Source organism: Oryctolagus cuniculus, chromosome X (assembly GCF_051225735.1).
Source record: "Oryctolagus cuniculus isolate XC-2025 breed Fujian yellow rabbit chromosome X, ASM5122573v1, whole genome shotgun sequence".
In the NCBI taxonomy this organism is placed as follows: Eukaryota; Metazoa; Chordata; class Mammalia; order Lagomorpha; family Leporidae; genus Oryctolagus; species Oryctolagus cuniculus.
Window position 1 is genome coordinate 2441519 of NC_142888.1, and position 23953 is coordinate 2465471.

Here is a 23953-nt window from a genome sequence, read left to right on the forward strand (position 1 = left end):
CATGGGAGACCAGGAAAAGCACCTGGCTCCTGGCTCCTGCCAGGATCAGCGCGGTGCGCCGGCTGCAGCGGCGGCCATTGGAGGGTGAACCAACGGCAAAGGAAGACCTTTCTCTCTGTCTCTCTCTCTCACTGTCCACTCTGCCTGTCAAAAAAAAAAAAACTATGAAAAAAAATTTATCCTATCAGAAATCATCTTGTGTGGATCAGACAAGAAGAAGCCAGAATCTGGGTTGAAAATAACTTGAATTGTCCTATGTCTCGAGACATTAAAACAATACATACTTATGCAAATAAACTCAAAAATTGCTACTCCAGAAATGTAGATAACCTAAGTTAACTAAATACTGATTTCTTACCATTAAATTCTCTACAGAGGTAACTATTATAATGTCTCCTCATCGTGGCCTGATGCATGCAATGAGGTTTCTCTAGGTAAGAGATTCCCCTGGAGACTCAGTCTGAAAAAGTTTAGTTTCGTGGCTCCAACCTCTAATTTGAGACTTTTATTTTAACTCTACAGAATGATCCCAGCATATTAACTGAAAGTATAGTCTCCCCCAGAGAAAATAAATCAAAGCAATACATCTCTTTTCAAAGCAATTTCTTGTTCAAGAAAGATGGAAAGCTTAAAATTTAATATTCAGGCTCAAAAATGAACTCTATAGTCAAATGGTATCAACCCGATTATCCAGCTTTGCACTGTTCCACTTCTCAGAGGAAACAGGTAATACTGAAGAGGCCACAGGGATGGAAAGGGGGCCCCACTCAGGAGATGAAACTGAATGGCACCCAGACACAGTCTTGTTGGAAAATGCATACTATGAAAACACTATGCTTAGATTTCTGAAGTAGGTGCACCCAAATAAACTTATCTTTTCATTCAATTTTCCATGACCTTTTAGAATTATCCTTGCATAATTTGCCCAACATCTTTTAGATATTCATGGACATGGATCTTAAAAAACCAAACGATGCTTACGATGGGATTGAGGACATGCTACCCCAAGATATGGCGCCTTTAGTCATCAGCTTTTCATTCCTTTAACCAAAAGCCTGAGAGAAGTCCACTTAAGAAGGAAGGAAGTTTATTTTGGCTTATAGTTCAGGGGATCACAGCTCAAAACTGGGTAGCCTCATTGATTCAGGCATCTGACAAAGCTGGAGGATAGCTGAGCGATAAGCACATGGTGAACCAGGAAGTAGAGCCACAGGAATCACACTGCTTATATAACCATCCTTTCAAGAGTACCATCTCAGGGTGGCACCGCAGCACAGCAGGTTAGGCAGCTGCTTGGGGTACCTACATCCCATATCAGAGTGCTGCTTCAAGTCTCAGCTACTCCACGCTTCAGACCCAGCTTCCTCACATGCCTCCTTGCTCTTGTCCTTGACCTTTGACACTCTCAGAGCCTCTGTAACTGGCTAAATGCCCCAAGCACCTCAAGTCTTTATTGTGACTCATTTCTATTTCGAGAACCTAAAAGCCCCTGATATTCTCCAAAGTTGTCTTTCAGTCACATTCCAGGGAGAGATGCGATCCCCAGGCACCCTGGACTTGGCCAGACCCTCCTGCAAGAGCAAGGCCTGGGCAACTGGTTCAGAAAGTATCCACAAGTCACCCTTTGCTGCTTTTTTTTTTAATTTTTTAAAATTTATTTCCCCCGAAAGAAACCTTTTATTTAAGGAATACAGACTTCATGCATTTCATAAGTATAACTCTACGAATATAGTGATGCTTCCCACCATACCCACTCTCCCATCCACTCTCCTATCCCTCCTCCTCTTTCCTCTCCCATGCCCAGTCCCATTCTCCAAGATTCATTTTTGATTGACTTTATGCACAGAAGACCAAATCTATACTAAGAAATGAGTTTAACAATTTGCATAATAAAAAAACAAAAAGCAAAACAAAACAAACTGTTCCTCAACAGTCAAGAGTTGTTCAAAGTCATTGCATCTTGAATTTCACTTTTTTTTTAGAAACTTAATTAACTTTTAAAAAGCACCCAAGAATGATACATCTTTTGCAAGCCCTTAGAGGTAATTAAAATACAACTTTTTGAGGACAGAGGTCCGGCATGGGAAGTTACTGCACAGCGACTCCTATTGTTAATAAATTGACACTCTTATTTATGGCATCAGTAATCACCCAAGGCTCTTGTCATGAGTTGCCAAGGCTATGGAAGCCTCATGAGTCCACAAACTCCAACCTTATTTAGACAAGGCCATAACCAAAGTAAAAGTTCTCTCCTCCCTTCAGAGAAAGGTACCTCCTTCTTTGATGGCCCCTTCTTTCCACCAGGGTCTCACTCACAGAGATCCTTCATGTAGGATATTTTTTGCCACAGTGTCTTGGATTTCCATGCCTGAAATGCTCTCATGGGCTTTTCAGACAGACCAGAATTCCTTAAAGGTCACAGTCCTTTGCTTCATTTTAATGTTAAGCTCTCTGCCTCTGGAAAAGCTTAAGCCTCATTTCCATGACATGCAACTTAAACTGGTACATGTTTCTGTCTGCCTGGACTTGGACTTATACCCGCCCCCGCATGCAATGACAAGAATGTCCCCTCTTATGTATTAATTTTCCCTTAAAATAAAAGATACCTACTTCCCCTGCTTGGGGAGCCACAACTTTGGAAATGATTTCCCATGGTCTCCTTATTTACTGCAAATACATTCCTTTGTGTGACAACTCCTTCTGGTGTGTTTCTTACAACGTGCCAGGAAGTGGACCCTAAATTTTGGGTGGGTAACAGTATCACAATTATAATTAAGTCCTTCTTTCCCTATAGAGTTGTTTAAAACCTACCTTCCTCCGAAACAGTGAGTGGCAAGAAGGTAGCTTGCTCCTCCCTCCCCGGAGTACCCCTATTACCTGACACCATGCCCGGCTCACGCTGGGGGGGTCCAAGATACCTTTGCTGAGTTAATGATTTATAGTAACTGTCTAGATGCTCACATCCCATGATTCTCCTGAATTCTAAGCAGCCAGGCTGCTACCACCTTTCTGGATTCCAAGTTCAAGGAGAGTTTCCAGAACAGAAAAACCTCCTCCGGTAGCAACAACAGAGTCTGGTTTATTGTTTGTTAAGTACTCTTTGTTCTGGTCCTATTTATGGGCATGTTAGCCAGCAGAAACAGCACTCAGTTAAAAGTGAGCTTAGAAATCTGTTATCATTAAAACTGAAAACTTCCATTTAAGCCAGACTACCCCCTTTGTGATGTTAAAGTATCCCCCTCTGTGCATCCAGCCCTCTCTCTAAGAGACCTACTCCAGCTTTTAACCTACCTTGTGAGCTTTTCATTTGGAGCCTCTTGTGATCTTCAAGCTATAATTTTCACAAGTGGATCCCTGAAGCTCTTTTAATATTTTTGTTTACCAGAATTACTCATTTCATTTCTGCACGTGTTGAGTAGATGAAATTTCTGTAATACCAGTGTTACAGCATCAGAAAAAAAAAAAGCTGAAAGGCCAAAACAACTACAGAGAGAGAGAGAGAGAGAGAGAGAACTGAGCAGTTAAAATATGTAAACCAGCACTAGAAAGCTTAAATGTTAGCAACAACTCAATCATCTCAAGCATATTTAACAGGGAAAATTAGCTATCCTACTAGGAGAGGATGTTGTATAATGGGGGCCAGGGCTGGGGCAGTGAGGGAGGTGCAGAGCTGGAGACAATCTTTATTTTCAAACTTAATATCTGGTTCATTGTGAATTTTTTCACTAACTTGGATGTTTTAAGAATATCATAATAAAGGGTAGGCATTGTGGCTCAGAGGGTTAAGGGTGTATGGTGGAATTCCAGCTCCTCTGCTTCTGATCCAGCTTCCTGCTAATGTGCTTGGCAGGGCAGTGGAAGATGGCCCAAGTACTTGTACTCCTGTTATCCATGTGGCACACCTGGATGCAGCTGCAGGCTCCTGGCTTGGCCTGGGCATTTGGAGAGTACCAGAGTAGGTAGATTCATTCATTCATTCATTCATTCTCTCTTTCTCCCCCCCCCCATCTGTCAGGCACTCTGCCTTTCAAATACATACAGCTCTTTTTTAACTGCATTAAATTATTGTGAACCCTCCCTTGAAAGCTAAGCAGAATTACCATATGACACAACATTCTACTCTGAAGTATATATAATCCCAAAGGAATGAAAAACAGATATATATATTTGCATGTCAATGTTCACAGCAGCTCTCTCTATTCCTAATAGGTGGAAACAACCCAAATGTCCATCAACAGATGAATAGATCAGCAAAGTGTGGTAGATACATACAATGGAATTTTATTCAGCCATAAAAAGGAATGAAGTTCTGATACAGGCTACAACAAGGATGAACCTTGACAACATTACGCCACATGAAAGAAACCAGATAACAAAAGGGCACACATATTGTACGATTCCGTGTATATGAAATATTCAGAACAGGAAAATTCATAGAAATGGAAACAAGATAGGTGGTTACCGAAGGATAAGGGAATGGGGAGTGACAACTAATAGGTACAGGGCTTTATTTCGCAGTGCTGAGAATGTCTTGGAAACAGGTAACGGTGGTGTTTGTACAGCATCATTGAATGCCACTGAACTGTAAAATGGTTAAAAGATGTTACGTGAATTTTACCTCCAAAGAAAAACAGATATATTATTGATCCTGATTCCTGAGTTTTTTTTAAAACCTCCTTAAATTGTATGCCTGAGGTGAAGGCCCTTATTTACCACCCCATATTCTTGGGCCTGCTAAGTTTTCTGTATAACAAGAAATAAACAGGGTGAGAAACTGGAAAAACCATGGGCTACACACAAATCTGTGGTTGAATTCCAGGTAGCAGAAAGACTCGTTTTTGACTCAAAATTCGTCCTAGCCATGTACCCTGCCACTCGTCCCATTCAGTGTGGCAAAGGCCCAGTTACCAGGACCCCTGCTCATCATCTCGACATCGTGACAGCCTGCACAAAATGCAAACACACTTTCTCCCCCGTGAGGTTGTTGGGAAAAACTTAATTGGCTGCAGAAATTTGTGACGACTAAAGACTGCCCCTGGAGGGAAAAGAAAAGTACCCCTTTGGCTCTGGCTCCTGGACGTATGCGTTACTAGATTCCCTTTGAGACTCTACATCCCATGGCTGGTGCAGATCACATGGAGTCTGTAAGAGTGTCGTGATTTCTTCGCATAGTTCTTTCATCTTGACTGCAGTTACTTCAGCTGCTTTAAAAAAACACACACAGACACACAGACACACACGACAGAACGGAAGTATTAGCAGAGTCAGCAACAACAGTGCCAGTCTTCAGAATATCTCCTGCTCCTGAAGGTCTCCATGTTTGAGGCAAACCTACATGGATGCAGCGTGGCTTCCCGCTAATGAACAGGAGCATGCTGCCTCTTAGTGAAACATGAAGAGCGCTCACACTGGACCGATGAACTCTGTACACCGCTCCCAGAAGCTGCTGTCCGCACTAACGTGCAGTGGATCCAATTCAAGGCATGCCGTAAGCTCTAGGCTGACCCTTGGCAGCACCTGCCACCGAATAGGACTTTAACAAGTTACTCAGGCTGCTGTTGTCCCTCATAATGTACAACAGAGCCACGGGGAAACAAGCTGCCCTTGAACACCAAGTTGGCTCTTGTACCTCTCTACAAAGAAACAAAATATTACTTTATTTAATACAAATCCAAGCAAACTTGCTTTTCTGTGAGTGACCTAGAGGCGAAGATCTTCCATCCCCTGGTTCACTCCCCAAATGGCCACAACAGCCAGGGCTCGGCCAGGCTGAAGCCAAGAACTTGGAACTCCATCCTAGTCTCCCATGTGGGTGGCAGGGAGACTTGGGTCTTGGGTCTTCATCTATTGTTTTCCCAGGCATATTAGCAGGAAGCCAGATAGGAAGCAGAGCAACTGGGCCTGAAACTGGCACTCTGATACACAATGCCAGCATTGCAAGTAGCAGCTTAAATTGCTGTACCACAACACCAGTCCTAGCAAGTACTTTTCCTTAATAAAGTATTATTGAGCTTAGCCAAGCCTGTTCATGTGCATATTACTAATGATTGCTTTCCCACTACAGTGGCAGGGTTGAGTGGCTGTGACAGAGGACATGCCCCAAGAATAAAATATCTATTATTTGGCCTTACAGAAAAAGTTTGCCAACCTCTGACCTAGACGATTACAACCCTGATCACTAAAGCCTTCAGGTATATATATTTACAGGCGTACTTTTAGATTCATCCCTGGCCTCAGGTGCATTCCCACTTTCCCCACACAAGAACTCTCGACAGTGCCTTGACTATCAAGTTGGTCGTCCTAACGGTGCCAGTCCAATGGAAGCATCCAGAGGGAGCAGAGTCCTGCAAGACAAGTCCTAGAATGCTTTCTCCCACACGGAGACAGCTTGCCTGTCTGTAATACAAAGCATACTCAAAGAGCTCACCTTACCTGCTCAGGGAGCCGCCATTCTTCTGAGTCACACACCCATTTCAGCTCACTTCCAAGTCCGCTGTCCTCGGCTCTGAAAAGCTGTCATCACTGGCATCACTGTATCTGTCGCTAGATCAGAAGAAGATCTGATTTAGGAAGACAGAAGTCTACTTATGGTCCCAAACACTTTCCGTATTAGTCCCCACTCAGAGAAAATATTGAGGCATACTCTAGTATCACAGTCCAGTCACTAGAAAGAAGTCCGTCCAACCACAAACAATAATGTCCTTCTTTGGTCAGAAAAATGGGTCACTTGCTCTCAGGGTAAACTGAAGTTACTCATTGACAAAAGTTCAAAACGCATCTCAATGTGAACCAAGATTTTTATCTTCTAAAGACCACTGACGGTTTCTAAACCTAAAAGCAGCAGCAGCCTTGAATTCATAGTGCTCTTCTGCTTTGCTTGTTGCTTGCTTTCTACTAGAGGTACTATACTAATAAACTGATTTAAAACGAATATTGAGGTAGCAACTTATTTCTCTTCTGTGAATCTGCTCTTGTCCTACTAGGGCCAATATCTCATTCCATCTGGATGTGAACATTACCGAGTCCTATCCCTTACTGGTCTCAATCTGTTCTCAAGTGCAGTAACATCACAGAAAATATTTCCTGGATGCTCAGCCTTCATGTCTCACCCTTCGGATGACAACTGCTTCCTCTGGCAACGACAAGGTTCGGGACATACTACCCCAAGCTAGGGCACCTTGGGAGGGTGACTGTTTTAAGCTGAAGAAACTGGAGAGGATATTCAAGAAGGCCCCTCTCACTCTCACGTGCCCTTCTTCCACAAAGCAGAGCCTTAGAACCTCTGGTGAGAGGCACCCTCCCTCTACCTGGAGGAAGGAAGCATCCTTGTTTCCACAGAAACAGGGACACAGAGAAGTTCCCCAAGTTTATTACCATGAGATCACGCTCCTTCTGCCCTATCACCTCTCTCCATGACTGCACACTCCTCATCAAAGAGTGCATACTTTTCTCTTGTTAATAGTCTTTCTTCGCAGGGGCCTCAGCCTGGAACCTTAACACAGATGAGAAAAAGACATTATTCCTCCCCCCAGCAACACGGAAGGCCTCAGGACAGTGAAGACAGCTGCATACCGATCCCCCAGTCAAATGCTATTCTTCTCTTCTAGCTACACTTTGGGTTTTGACTTTAAGGACCACAGCAGCTCCCCAGATACTCAGCTGTGTTTGCCTCTGTGTTTGCGGATCACGGCAGCTCCTCATTATGGCCAGCAAGTTCTATAGGGAGCTGGAACTGGGTGCTCATTAGGACTAAGACATGCATGTTGGCTCAAGACCTGGGAAGCACCCAGTAGCACACATACGAAATGATAATGTACTCTCTAAATCACCTTGAAATTCTATCCCCTTCAGATCATATTTTCACTAAGATTTCTATGTCAGCAGCATGAAAGTTATCCATTCCAATCAGCATTTTCATAGGCCCAAGGTTTGAAAAATAACTTGTGAGATTATGCAATTTTTAAATTAGAAATATGTGCACTGCAGCGTAGTAGGCTAAACCTCTGCCTGCAGTGCCAGCATCCCATATGGGCGCCAGTTCCTGTCCCTGCTGCTCCACTTCCAATCCAGCTCTCTGCTATGGCCTGGGAAAGCAGAGGAAGATGGCCCAAGTGCTTGGGTCCCTGCACCCTTGTGGGAGACCTGGAAGAAGCTCCTGGCTCCTGGCTTCGGATCGGCACAGCTCTGCCTGCTGCGGTCATTTGGGGAATGAACCAGCAGATGGAAGACTTTCCCTCTCTCTCTCTGCCTCTGTGTAACTTTTCAAACAAAAAAAAAAATAAATCTTGAAAGAAAGAAATGAAAGGAGGAAGGAAGGAAAGGAGGGAGGGAAAGAGAGAGAGTAAGAGAGAGAGAGAGAGAGAAAGAGAAATAAATAAATAAATAAATAAATGGGATGCTCTGATTACCTTGAGTTACATGCAGTGCTTAAAATAGGGGAGCCAGCACTGTGGCACAGGTTAAAGCCCTGGTCTGCAGCACCGGCATCCTATATGGGCATTGGTTCGAGTCCTGGCTGCTCCACTTCTTTTTTTTGGTTTGTTTTTAAAGATTTATTTATTTACTTGAAAGTCAGAGTTACACAGAGAGAGAAGGAGAGTCAGAGAGAGAGTCTTCCATTCTCTGGTTCATTCCCCAGATAGCTGCAATGGCTGGAGCTGCGCTGATCCGAAGCCAGGAGCCAGGAGCTTCTTCCGGGTCTCCCATGTGGGTGCAGGGGCCCAAGGGCTTGGGCCATCTCCTACTGTTTCCCCAGGCCATAGCAGAGAGCTGGATCAGAAGTGGAGCAGCCAGGACTTGAACCAGCACCCATATGGGATGCCGGCACTGCAGGCGGCGGCTTTACCCGCTATGCCACAGCGCCAGCCCCAGCTCCACTTCTGATCCAGCTCTCTGCTGTGGCCTGGGAAAGCAGTAGAAGATGGCCCAAGTGCTTGGGCCCCTGCACCCACGTGGGAGACCCAGAAGAAGCTACTAGCTTTGGATCAGCTGAGCTCTGTCTGTTGCAGTCATCTGAGGAATGAACTAGCGGATGGAAGACCTCTCTCTCTCTGACTCTCCTTCTTTCTCTCTCTCTCTCTCTGCCTCTCCCCTCTCTGTGTAACTCTGACTTTCAAATAAATAAATAAATCTTAAAAAAAGACAAAATAAAATAGGGCCAATTATTGACATACATGTCACCATGCTGGATTCTCTTAGAAATAGGCCTTCTAGCGAGTAGGCATTTAGCCTCATGGTCAAGAGGCCAGTATAAGAATTCGCAATTCCTGGGTTTGATTCCCATCCCCAGCTCCTGACTCCAGCTTCCTGCCAATACACTCCCTGGGAGGCAGCAGGGTTCCTGTCAACCACGTGAGAAACCTGGATTGCATTCCTAGCTCCCAGTTTTGGCTTCTACCCAGCCCCAGATGTCAGTTAGATGCATTTGGGGGAGTAAACCAGAGAATGGGAACACTTGCTCACTCATTCTAATAATTTTTTTAAATAAAATAAACACATCTCCATGTGGTAACTCTGTAATTGAGCTTTCAGTCTAAGCCATGGTTTCGTTTGAGGTTCCTCTTGCTCGGTTCCAAATAAATCAGCACATTCCTCACCTCCACTTGGAATCTACTTATCTGTGGAGACAACACTGCCGGGAAGTGTTTGAGGCCTGACCCATCGCTAGCCTTGGCCAAGCTTTCAATGAATTGTAGCAATAAAAAAATCTGAATTCCTTAGCAGGTGAAATTCCACTTTTTTTAAGGAAATAAAGCACACTTGGAGAAACACAATGCTGACAGGCTAGAAAACAAAGGTTTCACTTTACACATACTGAGTGTGAATAAAAAACATCATCAAGACAACCTGGTTTTTTGTTCACATGCTCACTCTCCTCCCTGACTTGTGGACAAAACAGCAAAGGTAGATGATGGGCAGTAGAGTACGGAGAGGAGATAGAAGAAAATTAAGAATTGGCAAAAGCGGTGTGCATTTAGCCCAGAGGTTAAGACACCACTTACAGGGCCAGCACCGTGGTGTAGCAGGTAAAGCTGCTGCCTGCGGTGCCAGCATCCCATATGGACACCGGTTTGAGTCCCGGCTGCTCCACTTCCAGTCCAGCTCCCTGCTACGGCCTGGGAAAGCAGTAGAGGATGGCCCCTGCACCTGTGTGGGAGACCCGGATTAAGTTCCAGGCTCCTGGCTTTGGTTCGGCCCAGCTCCAGCCAAACTGCAGCCATCTGGGGAGTGAACCAGTGGATAGAAGACCTCTCTCTCTCTCTCTTTGCCTCTGCCTCTCTGTAACTCTGCCTTTCAAATAAATAAAAATCTTTAAAACAACACCACTACCATTTATGACACCTGCTTCCCACATCAGCATGCCTGAGTTTGAGTCTCGGCTTCATTTTTAATTTCACCTTCTTGCTAATGGACACCTTGAGAGGCAGTGGGTGATGGCTCAAATAGTCAGATCCCTGCCGTCCATGTGGGGGACTCAGACTGAGTTTTGGGCTCCTGGCTTTGGCCTCACCCAGGCTTGACTGTTGTGTACATTTGAGTAGTAAGCCAGCACATGGAAGCTCTCTGTCTGCCTTTCAAATAAATGAAAACCAACATTTTAAAAATAGAATTGGCTGAAAAGACAAGGTATGTTAGAAATATAATGGGTCCTCGAGAAGTTCATGGAAAAAGCATATTATGAAAATATGCAAGGATTTCAAATTGTTCGGTACAAAAATAAATTTATCTTTTAACTCCATTTTCCATGAACTTTTTGAAGTATGCGTATATACATAACATATCCTGAAAATTCATCAAGTACAAAAAAGTTCCTATTTAGATTTTAGTTCAGGAAGATCACTTCTGTTACTTAGAAAGAACCAAAGAATGTTATTAAAAAATAAATAAAAACTGCCCTCAAAATGGATATATCCTTATCTATGGGCTCTGACTACTCAAATGTAGACTCTGGCTTGGGTCTGTGCAACATTTCATGCCAGAGAATTAGCACGGCTGGAAGCTGCACTCAGGAAATGGAGGTCAAGGGCATTGGGTGACTCATATGGCTCATCTGCTGAAGATGCGGCAGAGTTCCCATTATACTGAGCAGGTCACTAGTCCAGGAAGAGTAAGGTAGCTCACATCTCCCCTACACACTCTGGCTTATACTACGTACTAGCCATGTACCTTTGGACAGGTCACCTGACTCCTGAAAGTCTAGAAAAAATTAGCAATAACAACTACAAACTCACCAAAAATGCTACTAAGGACAAAAGAGGATGCATGAACTCGCTCTGAAAACTATCTAAAAATGTAAGCTGTTGCTATTTATGATGTTATGTTTATTCAGAACTTAGCATCTGCTCCCAAAAGTCATGGAAATATAAAGAATCAATGAAAACTGCTAACTGCGTGCTTTTCAGAATAATTTCTTGCATCACATGTAATTCCCTATCCATACTGGCAAGGGGACCTGGGTAAGTCGGCTTCTAACCTAGTGCTGCTCATTTCCTATCTGGAGGTTATCTGCCCCAAACTCTGCCAACACATCAAAATGGCAGGGCTGAGCCTAAAAAAATGAGGCTCAGCTTGTTACTCAGCTCCAAGGTTAATGGCTGTGTTCACTAATTTTCTTTCATATGTGTTCAGAGACCCACGGTAGGACAAGAAAATAAACCAGGGCACTCAAGAACAGAATTATCAAAATGGGCATTACTGCTATACTTGCTGATTTTAGGGCATTTGTTTGCCAGCAAACAAACAAACGTGAGAAGTAAAATGTGGGTCATCAAGTGAATGCAGAATAACAATAGCTCGTGTGCCACACATGACTTAGGGGTTCATTTTTGTTTCACACAGAACAAACTAAAAACAAGTCATGAGAGGTAGACATTTGGCTTAGTGGTTAGGATGCCTGTATCCCACACTGGAGTGCCTGGGTTCTAGTCGTAGCTCCAATTCCTGACCCCAGCTTCCTGGTAACGCAGACTCTGGGAGACAGCAGAGGTGACTGCCACCCACTTGGGAGACCAAGACTGAGCTCTTGGCTCCTAGCTCTTTCTCTCTCTGCCTGTTAAAAAAATATTTTTATTTTTAATAATAAAAAGTCATAAGCTAGAATTATCTGGGTATATTTTCACTTAATTAGGAGACATTGCAGCTCCATCTTAAGACAAACCTGTCTTTTTGAATAATCCTCTCTGTATATTCACATAGCATCCACAAATCTATCACTGGGAAGAATTATCAGATATTAGGGTCTTGGGTGTTAAATTTTATGAAGCGTCACAAAATACAGACACATTCATAAATTCTTATGTGTGTTGTGACATTTAAGGAAGAAGTTTTAAAGCTGCAGTGTCCAAAATGGTAGCCACAAGCCACGATGGCTGTCTACATTTAAAACAATTAAAATCAAACAGAATGTAAAATTCCTTTCCTCACTTTTGTTGGTCATATCTCAAATGCTTGACAGCCATATGTGGCAAAGGGCTGCCACATTTTATAGTGCAGATTATGGAACATATCTATCATTGCAGAACATTCTATTTGACACTGCAGATTTTAAAACAAATGAAAAAAAAACCTATAACACCATGTAGAAGTCTTCATGGTTATTTCCTTAAAAAGTTTTTTTGAAAGGTATGGCTATCCATAGTTAATCAAATCAAAGCAAGTTATCTCTCTGGCATGCTTGTTTAGGTTACACAATTTGAACACAATACTACATAAGTGATTCTTGACAAACAAGGCTTGTCATAGTCAAGTTTGTTTGCCAAACACTCCTACTGCTTAATAAATTCCCCAAATAAGAAAACCTATTTTCCAAGGCACTATGGAAAGGGTAGAGCAATACCTTGCATATCCCACCTTTTATGCTATCCCCAGGCAGCTGTTAAATAATTTCTTCTCCATTAACAGAAAGAGGTGGTTGGAATCTTAAAAACTGTAATGGCACAGTTAGGATTCCCAGCATGCATGAACTCCTACAATACTTTACATCAAAACCCATTTCTTGTGAAAAAACATGTTTTAAAAACAGGTTGCCATGCATACAGTTTTCCCCCTGGAAGCCATAAAACATAAGAGCAATGGAATAAAAACTAAGTAAGCTCTGAATGAGTTTTGCATTTCATAGTAAACAGTAGAATTCAACCCAGGCAGGGCGTGAAAAGCACAGCAGTGTGTAGCACCGTTAGCTCCTCTCCGGTTGGCACTGCATCAACACCACAGTGCACCGTAAGCAGCAAAGAGTGCCTTTCAACCAACATTTAATCCCAAGGGAAGGTGGACTCAAAGGTGGCTTATTAACAATAATTTGCCAGGAAAAAAAAGAATCTCAAGGTATGGATTGAAGTCAAACAATCACAGGGGAACTGCTTCAAAAGATGTTTAAAAGAACTGTTCAAACAGAAAACAAGAAAGAATTGGAGTTTTTCCCCAGTTCACTTTTGCTTGAAATGTAACCAAGGGGGGGAAAGTAGTGTTTTGACAGCAGTTTAAAGTTTACAAAGCACATCTCAACTGTTCCTCACAGTGGCCCTAAGGAGAGAATCAAGAGGTTTAGGAGTAGTGACTAGGAAAAAATTATCTGGCAAGTGGCAGACCCAGAAGTCAAAGCCACAGCACCTGCTCTACTCATCCATACTATCCCCCACAGAAATAGAATATTCGCATTATCTATTACAAGAGCAGCCCCAGGCAACATCAACACTGTCCAACAGTCAAAAGCCAAGGTGATCCCACATTCGAAACAGTGCTGGAAACTAAACATCAGATTCACATAGGGGAAAAAAGAGTATCTTGCTGAGTCGAAAAGAAAGCAGAGACACCACTGTGGGCTAAGCACGCCTTCAAGGGAGACACGCACACTCTGAAAGCAAGGCAGGGGCTGCTCTCACCTCTGATGCCCATTGCGAGCACTCCGTGAACCAGCATCCTAATAGGATAGAGACCAGCAGGGCCCTCTGGCTAAGCAATTCCGGAAGGTACACCAAGAGCCAAGAGGAACAGCCGTGGAAACCTCTAGGGAGTTCAGGAACCCGCAAGCTGTTCCGCAGGATTTGTAAGCATTTTATGCCATAAGCCAAGAGAAGTCCCTGAGGGTTTTCAGTTCCCAAATAAGGTGGGAAGATCACTCTGACAGCAGGAGATGGATGAGGAGGGGAAAGGCGGAGGCACAGAGATCAAGTAGGAGGCTTTGCAGAAGGCAAGAGATGAAAGAGATGAGAACTACGGCAAAATTAATGATGATAGCATAACAATTGTAACAATTCAAGTTCTTCCCATAGACCAGGCACTGTGCTAAGTGCTTCACATTCAGTGTGAAACATAAGTGCCCGCGCCACCTTGTGAGGTGGGAGCTGTGAGCATCCCCTTTGTCTAAAGAAACTGATACACACAAGGGTGAGCTCACAGCCGCCACCTGGGAAAGAAAAGTCGGGGTTGAACTTGGTGAGTCCTGACCTGCACTGTCCCTCAGAGCACGGCAGAAAATTCAGGGAAGGGGGAGTGGATGTCAAAAGTGCTAATCTCCAGCACGTGCTGGCCATGGGACAGGGGAGGAATCCACGCAGCCAGGTCACCGTGGATAAGGGCGCCATTTGCAGCAAAATGTTTACCTGATGGTAGCACAGCCTGATAGCCTGGGCGCACCCCGTGGGTGCAACAATGGAGGAAGGAACAAGCTCTCATGCCTGGGGGACTGTGTGCCAGCAGGTCTGGGGCTGCAGCTAAAGAGCCCCTAGAAGAAAGCCTCTGGGGGTGGGGCACCAGGGCTCTGAACACCAGGAGAGTACTGATTCCAACCAGAATGTCTGTACTGTTTTCCAGGAAGTGGGTGCCAACTTCCCTTGCCATCTCAGGTTGCCTGTCCCCAGAATGTTTAGAGAACTGTTATCCTACCTGCTGAGTCCCCCAGACTGGGGAATAGCCCCCTATTCAGCTAGTGTTGATTCTCTAGCACCCAGCACGGGGGTGGGAAAAGAATAAGCTCCAATACGTATGGTGTGTTGTGTGAATGCTAAACCCTGCAGCCGTTAAATGTCACGACCCTCATGCAACTTGGAAAAATGTGCTGCGAGGTGTTCAGTGCGTAATGCCAGCCTCTAATTACAATCTATGTGGTACTCTGTGAATCTGGCGAGGTTCTCTCCCCCAGAACCTTCACCCAGAGGTTGTGGCATCGACTGAACGTCCTCAGATAAGTCTGTTATTGCATGCAAGTTGCTTCTCCCTTTTTAATCGCCTTTCTTTTCCTTTTTTCCTTTTGGGTTTTCTGAATATGGACTCATGGAATTTCAAAAACTGCAATGTGTTATAATCCAATTGTTATGATCCAATGTGTTATAATTCAATTGTTCTTTTTGACATTCAAAGTGTCTAAAATGAGGCCAGCAGGTGGCCTTTCAAGCTGGTTTCTTTGACCTTGTGAAACACACAGCCCATTCATTTTTACACGTTCCCTGCTTTAAATACAGCAACATGTTCAGGCTCATCTTGTACTTTGCTGTCCCAGCCCTGAAATCATCACTTCTTCCAGGAGCCCTAGTTCATTTCAGTGGGGGATGCTATTTTAGAAATGGAGAATACTCTTTTGCGAAGGACATCTCCAAACAATAACTACCTTAATCAGGTGGTAAACTTAGCATCAGCCACACTGAGACAACCAGCCTTACATACCTCCTGGTGTGTACTTACAAAGTACACAACAGCCCCAATGAGCTATTCTTTCAAAAACACTTAACATTCACTGGAATCATGAAAAAACAACTAGATAATTCCAGATTCTCGTCATTTCTACAGGACAACTGGTCTGGACACTTCGCAGAAGTCAACATTACAAAAAACTGAAACAGCAGTGTGAGTTCTCCAGATCAAAAGAAACCAAGGAAACATAACCAGGTGAACCTTTAATGGATTGTTGATTAATTTTCTTAATTAAAAAAAAAAAGATCTAAAAAGACATTTGGGGATAAATGGAAAAATTTAAATGAGATGTCACTGAGTTAATGTTAATTTTCCTGGGTGCGAGGATATTACAGTTGTGTGAGAAAATAGCTGTAATTTTAAGAAACAACTGATAAAGTATTTTGCTGTGAAGTGTTATGATATTTGCAACTTGCTTCTAAGTGATTCAGAAATAAGTCTATAGGCACGGGGAAGAGGGAGCAAACGTGCTGACACAGTCACAGCTGATGAACCTCCATGAAGGGGACACCAGTGTTCACTATACTATTGCTTCATCTTTTCTGTAGGTTTGATAGTTTTTAAAACAAAAGAGTTGGGGGGCAAATGCACACATATGTAGTGTAATGGAAACATATATGTACACTCACACACACATGGTGGGGGGGTCTTCAAAAAGTTCATGAAAACGGATGATGAAAAAAACTGTGCAAAGACTTCAAAAATTTTGCTTAAAAATAAACTTACATTTAAGTCCATATTCCCACAAACTTTCTGAAGTACCTTCATATACTCAGTATTATGCTTACAATGGGGAAAAAAAGCAATATATAGGCACAAAGACTGGAAGATAATATTTCAAAATAAGTACAATGATTATGTTAGGCTGAATGCTTTTATTCCTTTTTTAAGATTTATTTACTTGAAAGGCAGAGTTACAGAGAGAGAAGGGGAGAGAGAGAGAGATATCATCCATCCACTGTTTCACTCCTCAAATGGCCACAATGGCCACAGTGGTCAAGGCTGTGCCAGGCCAAAGCCAGGAGCTAGGAGCTTCATCCAGGTCTCCTACCTCGGGGCAGGGGCCCAAGGACTTGAGCCATCTTCTGTTACTTTCCCAGGTGCACTAGCAGGGAGCTGGATCGGACTGGTACCCATATGAGATGCCAGCATCACAGGTGCCAGCTTAACCCATTATGCCACAATAGCAGCCCCTGGGTGCTTTTTATCTATTTTTCAAATTTTCTAGATCAAAAATTCACCAGAAAATGAAACTTTCCAGGCTGGAAGGCAGCATGCTCCCTAGAAGGAAAGAGACCAGAGACAACGGCAACAGGAAAAGGTTCCTCCTTTCCCTGAGTGCTGTCAGAGTTCAAAGGTAAAAGTAGGGTGGGGGCAAGCCTTTGGCACAGCAGTTAAAATGCTGTTTGGGACACCTGCATCCCACTTGGAGTGCCCAGGTTGGAGGCCTGGCTCCGCTTCCAATTCCAGCTTCCAGCTGATGTGCACCCTGGGAGGCAGCTCAAGTGCTAGGGACCCTGCCACCCATGTGAGAGACAGATCGAGTTCCAGCCTCCTGGCTTTGGTCTGGCCCAGTCTTGGCTTCTGCGGGCATTTGAGGAGTGAACCAGCAGATGAGAGCTCTCTTTCTCTTTTTCTGCCTTTCAAATAAAATATAAGTGAATACATAAGTAATTTTTTAGAAGTATAGAGGGAAGGGTAACCATGAAGGAGGGAATGAACTTTGATCCTAGCAGCACAAGAAAGATTCAGGAACCAGAAGGAACTGGCTCCAGGGCCATCGCTGCTTTAAAGACTGTCTCATTCTGAAACAGCCTCAACTGTTGGGCTGGGTCTGAAACAGCCAAGCCAATATAGCAAAATAGCAAATACTTTCCCTCCTATTGTTTTTGTACCACCTTGCCTCCTGTTGTGGCACAAAAAGATGGATCTATGCGCTCAAGAGATAATATATGTTGGGCTTTATTTTGTTCTAATGAACAGAGGTCTCCTAAAATTTTCTTAGAATTACATGAAGCAATCTCTTTCTTTTACACTATATGCCAACAAGACCAAGAAAATTTGCAGCTATATGTTATATGTGGGGTAAATTATGGTTAAATCTTAGAGGAAATATATCAGCAAAGAAATGCAATGATATGTTTAATGGACCATAATTCCCCATTGTATTTATTCTAAAAATGCTTTATTAGTTGGGCTTGTGAATAAAAGAGTTAAACAGAGCAAGCCTGAGGTCACTGTTCTCAGGAGAGCCGTCTTGCAGTGTTGGTCCTTGGCAGCTATCTGGGAACATGGATTTTGCAATGGGTGCTCCATTACTAACTGATAAGGTCCTTCCCCTTGGCCTAAGTCATTGGTGCAAACAATATGATTTATGGTAGACACCTGGAATTTTGGTGCTTGCTAGGCAGAGAATGCTTATGCGACCAGACCACAAAAAAATCCCCAAACTCTGAGTGCCAAATGGACTTCTCTGGGCAGAAACATCACATACACACGGTCACAATTTCATTGCTGGAAGGAGGGTAGGTTCTATATGATTTATTATACAGGAGAGCGAGCACAGGAAAACTGTAACAGAATGTCTCCAGACTCCACTAGATCTCTTCCCTTACTGACCTCTCTTGTGCATGCTTACTGTATCACTGTAATAAATATGAGCCATGAGGTCAACCGCTCTGGCTTCTTCTAGCCGATCACCAAAAGTGAGCACGGTCTTGGAGGACTCCCAAACCAGTACTTTTAGTCTGAGTTTGCATGTACTTTTGAATAACTCATAAAAGCCTAAAAAATACTATTATTTTCTTTGGGGGCTGCACTGTGCCATAGTGGGTAAAGCTCCTGCTTGCAGTGCCGGCATCCCATATGGGCGCTGGTTTGAGACCCGGCTGCACCTCTTCTGATCCAGCTCTCTGCTATGGCCTGGGAAAGCAGTAGAAGATGGCCCAAGTCCTTGGGCCCCTGCACCCATGTGGAAGACCTGGAAGAAGCTCTTGGCTCCTGGCTTCGGATCAGCACAGCTCCAGCCATTGTGGCCATGTGGGGAGTGAACCAGCGGATATCAGACCTCTCTCTCTGTCTCTGGCTCTCTATAACTCTGCTTTTCAAATAAACAAATAAATCTTTAAGAAACAAACTATTATGCCCTTAAACAGATGACTACCAGCCTAAAACCAGGCAGAATTGTCCTTTATAACTGCTGCCATTCTACAGACAATGCAGAAGCTGAGAATTCAGCTTATCAGCACTAGATTCCCCAAATACTCTTACTGTAACTTCCCAGCTGCTGAAAGACAAATGCTCTCCGCTGGCTGGAATGCAGCGGTCACAGCTCAGGTGTGCTTACTCAAAGCCAAGGCTCTTTGCAGCCTGTGTTTTAAAGGCATTGGCTGTACATGTGCTCTACAGTTGAATCTCATCAGCCAATGTCTGGGAAAGGAAGCCATTATTCTAGAGTTCATAGTCCTTGTCACATGTTTTAGGGCTGATTACAAGCAGTAATCTTGCTTGACAGAAATACAGCCCCAACTGGGCTCACATTAGAGCCCGGCCATCAGAGCCATCATTTGCTTTTCAAAGCTCTACTGTTCTCAGAGAGGAGTGCAGGTGCCAGGCTCCTCTGGAGTCCTGGTATCAGTCTCTGGATTAATTCAAGGTCTCTATTCTTAGTTGGAAAACCACCTGCAATGTGTTAAGATGTAGACTAGACTAAATCCATAATCCCATGGTACCTGAATTTATTACAGGGGTTGTTTACTACCCTTAGGGAGCCAGGAAGACAAAGATAAATAAGATGCCCACTGCCCTTAAGGTAAGGAACACACCAGTTTGTTGTGATACAAAAGAACTGTCTCACAGACACATCAGAACATCAAATTTTGTTAAGTCTAGCCTAGTGGTTAAGTGTCCGTATCCTACATAAGAGTACACGGTTTGATTCCTGGCTCCCACTCATGACTCCAGCTTCCTACTAATGTGGACCCTGGGGAGTGAACCAGCAAATAGAAAATTTCTCTCTCAAATAAACAAAATTTGAGAAAAATTTTAGAAAAAGAACTCTTTTCTTCTCTTGGAAACAGAGAAGAATATACTTCAGAAAATTACATTGCTGCCAATAACTTTGGAAATCTATGCAGTTTTTCATAAATCTCATTTCTCATGAACTTCTTGAAGACTTCACACACTGTACCTTGCTTGGGAGTCACTCGCAAACAGCCACTTTTCTCAGGAACTACTGGGAAGCTTTTCCTAGAGACCAGTAGTCCCCGTGTGGGAATCAGCAGGCCATATAGTTCAGCTGTGGCAGGCCACACATAAATGCTTGCAAATAGCCAGAGATTGATAAGCAAATTATTCCTCCCAGCCTGGCTCCACTATCATAATCCTGAAATAATGGTGACATATAGTGGCTGCAAAGGATCACAGCATACATTTGATGGCACATTAGCATTTCAATCTGCTGCATTAGCCATGGAGCCTCAGAACACAGAGAGCCTCCCTCAGCCTGCTCCCCAAGGACAGCTTGAAAGCCAGTGCGCTGGTTTAATATGGTAAGGAATGATCACTGGCTCAGTAAGGCGTTCAACATGCAAGATATGTAAACTTGTTTGCATGTGAACACAGTTAAAGGAAGTGTTAGAGAGCTGTGAGCTTTGCATAGCAGGTAACCACCAAGAAGCAAGCTTTAATGACACAGATACCCAAGGAGTTTTCAAAAACTCTGTGGAAATGTATACCATAAAAAAAAAACTATGCATGGATTTCAACATTTTTTTCCACCAAAATCATCTTATCTTTTAATTCCATTCTCCCACACAAGTTTTTGAGTACCTTGCACACCCCATAGCACAGATCCTGGCAGTGCTCCACTGCAATATTGTGAGAGTTTTTAGCTAGGATGAGGTCAGCAATGGCAAAAATTTTCTAAGCAACATAAACCCAGTTATCATGATATTTACCCTAACTAAGCTTATGCTATTCTGGCCAGTTCCTTCTGCCTTCACAATTATCACATACAACACTCTTAAATGAGAAGTAAAGATATAAATTCTCCCTCAAACTAATATTTAATTGTAAAGAAACTGTAATTTTTTACTTGAACCTGATTTTAAAAAATCATCATACTGGGCCCGCGCCGTGGCTCACTAGGCTAATCCTCCGCCTGTGGCGCCGGCACACCAGGTTCTAGCCCCGGTTGGGGCGCCGGATTCTGTCCCGGTTGCTCCTCTTCCAGTCCAGCTCTCTGCTGTGGCCCGGGAGGGCAGTGGAGGATGGCCCAAGTGCTTGGGCCCCTGCACCCGCACAGGAGGCCAGGAGGAAGTACCCGGCTCCTGGCTTCAGATCGGCCCAGCACTGGCTATAGCAGCCAGTAGGGGAGTGAACCAACGGAAGGAAGACCTTTCTCTCTGTCTCTCTCTCACTGTCTATAACTCTGTCAAATAAAAATAAAAAAAAAATTTTAAAAATTTAAAAAAAATTTTAAAAATCACCACACTGTTAACATGGAAGACCAGAAACGTACATTGTAGATAACAATAGGAGTAGAGTAGAGTAAGGCTTCATTTACAGTGATGTTATGATAAAAAAAAAAAAAGTAAAGGCTCAGGTATAAGAGGTAAAATAGGACCAGTACTGTGGCATAGCGCGTAAAGCCGCCACCTGCAGGGCCAACATCCTATATGGGCGCCGGTTCTAGTCCTGGCTGCTCCACTTCTGATCCAGTTCTCTGCTACGGCCTGGGAAAGCGAAGATGGCTGAAGTGCTTGGGTTCTTGAACCCACATTGGAGACCTGGCTCCTGATCAATGGCAGCTCCTGATTGGCCAACTGCAGCCAATTAGGGAGTGAACCAGCAGATGGAAGACTTCTTTCTCTCTGCCTCTGCTTCTCTCTCTGTGTAACTCTGACTTTCAAGTAAATAAATCTTTTTTTTAAAAAAAAAAGAGGTAAAATCATCAATCACACAAAATAAAAATCCCTGAAACAAATCCAAATTACTCAATTGACTAACAATTTTCAGCGAGGTGAGAGGGAGTAAGATACCCACCTCACACATTCACTAAAAATGATACCCATACAGATTATAGATTTAAACTATAAAATGGAAACCATAAATGTGCTAGAGGAAAATATCTGGAATATTATTTATGTAATTTCCCCATAGAGGAAGACTTGAGGCATGATACTAAAGGCAGAATCCAGAAAAGTAAATTATTTGACTACATCATTTTTTAAAAAACATAAATAATGGAGGACATACTCTTTAGGAATAATGAAAATGACTAACAACTGAGAAGAAAAACAAAATGACTTTGACAAAATATTTGCCAACTAACATAGTATTAAAAGGGCAAAGAGTATGAACAGGCTGTTCATAAGACAAAGAGCCAATAAATATATAAAATATTCACAGTATGTTTACTAATCCAACAACAAAAGAAAATCTCATTGTCAGCCTGATTTGGAAAGCTGACCTTTTACTGCTGTAGATCTGATTATTTTGATGAAGAGAAAAACAGCATGTTTTTTAAGAGGAAGAAATGAGTCTTCACTTAAAAGAATAACTCTATAATGATAGTAAATCTCGGGAGAAACCTAAGGCGCTGATAACCGTGCACCCTGGGTCACTGCTAAGGGCAGCCAGCTGGTTACCTGGAGGACAGTTTGCATCCCTGTTGCAGGTAGGCATTCAGGTTCCCAGTTGCCGCAAGTAATAGCCCCAGGTATGGAGGGGAAGGCTTCATCGGCCTAGAAGAAAACTCAGGATGGAATTGGACACCAACAAAATAGGGATGATCTGAAATGAGAACAATCACGATGCAATTGAAGCAGACAAACATGAAAACTGCCTGAAAGGTACTGTTATCTTTGAATAAGAAAGTTCATTAAATGCTAAGACGGTTATTTAACTTATCACAGTCATTTACTTTCATCATCAATATTTGGAGTATAATTCCAAATTGTAAAACACATCTCACTTAATAAGAGACCCAGAATTTTATTGGCAGAAGGTGTTAGAGTGAGCAAAGTTAAGTAAAAATGTTTGAATGGCACAATGAAATCTGCTTTCCCAAAATCTGCTTGTTTCTTGAAGTCCTTCACAGACTTGAGCTGGCTCTATTTTCCATGCTATCGTTTGGACTTTTTAGGCTAACCCTGGAACGTTCCTTGTCTTAGAAGTCTTCATGTCATTTCCTACAAGGTCTTCTTTCCCAGGGAAAGTGTGCCGGGAATAAACCAACACAATACTGATCATATGTGTTGCCCCTGGGAGTACAGGAAGGACAACTGCTTTTCCAGTCACAGCTTTCCATTGGACAGTCATAGCACCATAAAAGTGAACTGGTACTCATATCTTAGTCGACGCCAACTTACCCCTTATGAGCAAGAGTTACTGAGTAATCAGTGGATGGTCTTTCAACATGAAAACGGTGATTATGTCTCAAGGCAATGAGAGTGCAAGCTATTCTTTCCTTCCTTAATACTTTTCTGTATTGGTGTGAACTTTACAATCAGCATATATTACTTACATTATCATGGGGGACGGATTAAGCTATTTTCATATTGAGGGTTGTACAAAGCCCATATATGAGCAATTCAAGTTCTCCCAGAGGTCACAGGAACAGAGAAGCAGCTTTCAGCTATCTGCAATCTCCTGCTTCAGAATTAAATGCATAACATTTCCAAATCTGAATAGAAAATCTGAGGATTCCAAATTCCTTCCAATCAGAACTTTAAAAAAACATGTTTATTCCCAGATTAGAAAGCACACGGTTTGAGCAACTCTCTAATCCCAGAGTTACTACCGTACAGAGCATGGTCAGTATGCTGTGTTCCCAACTTTGCAAAATAATTGTAATTGCTATATCAAACTAAGATAACAAAATATAATGTTTCAAAGGGTGAAGCAAAGATAACTTTAAAGCTTTCGAAGAGATGCTTTATCAATTGACCTGAAAATAGAGTATGGAATTCAAATTCACCAATTCCATCACTTACCACTGGACACCCAAAGCTGCTACTTCAGTAACAAGGAAGTGATGATTGAACAGAAGTGTCTACTCTCCTAAGACTATCATTTAAAGTTCTGCTATAACAAAGCGGCAGTCTCTAGCCACATGTGGCCACTTAAATTCAATAAACTTCACTGAGTACATTCTAAGCACTCAGTAGGCACCTATGGCTAGAGGCCACCATACTGAACAGAGAAGAACAGTCCCAGGATTTCAGCAAGTTCTATCATATGGCTCTGATCCCAGAAACGTCTA

The 23953-nt window shown here is 43.0% G+C and overlaps 1 protein-coding gene across 14 annotated transcripts in view; it reads right to left on the reverse strand.

Moving 5' to 3' along the window:
• Positions 1-4256: 4256 nt before the first annotated feature.
• CTPS2 (CTP synthase 2) overlaps positions 4257-23953 on the reverse strand; it is a 196239-nt gene continuing 176542 nt past the window's right edge. For 2 of the 14 annotated variants that reach the window (XR_016228542.1, XR_016228541.1), the window contains exons 17-19: positions 22338-22433; positions 6433-6543; positions 4257-5204 (exon numbers count right to left, since the gene is read on the reverse strand). Coding sequence is in view for 9 of the 14 variants with exons in the window: in XM_070067268.1 (XP_069923369.1) it covers positions 6474-6543; positions 22338-22482 (215 nt within the window). In the remaining 5 variants the exon portion in view is untranslated. Of the gene's footprint in view, positions 5205-6427; positions 6544-22337; positions 22483-23953 lie in introns of all 14 variants that reach the window. The other 12 variants (XM_070067268.1, XM_002719909.6, XM_051827623.2 and 9 more) reach the window with 9 other exon arrangements.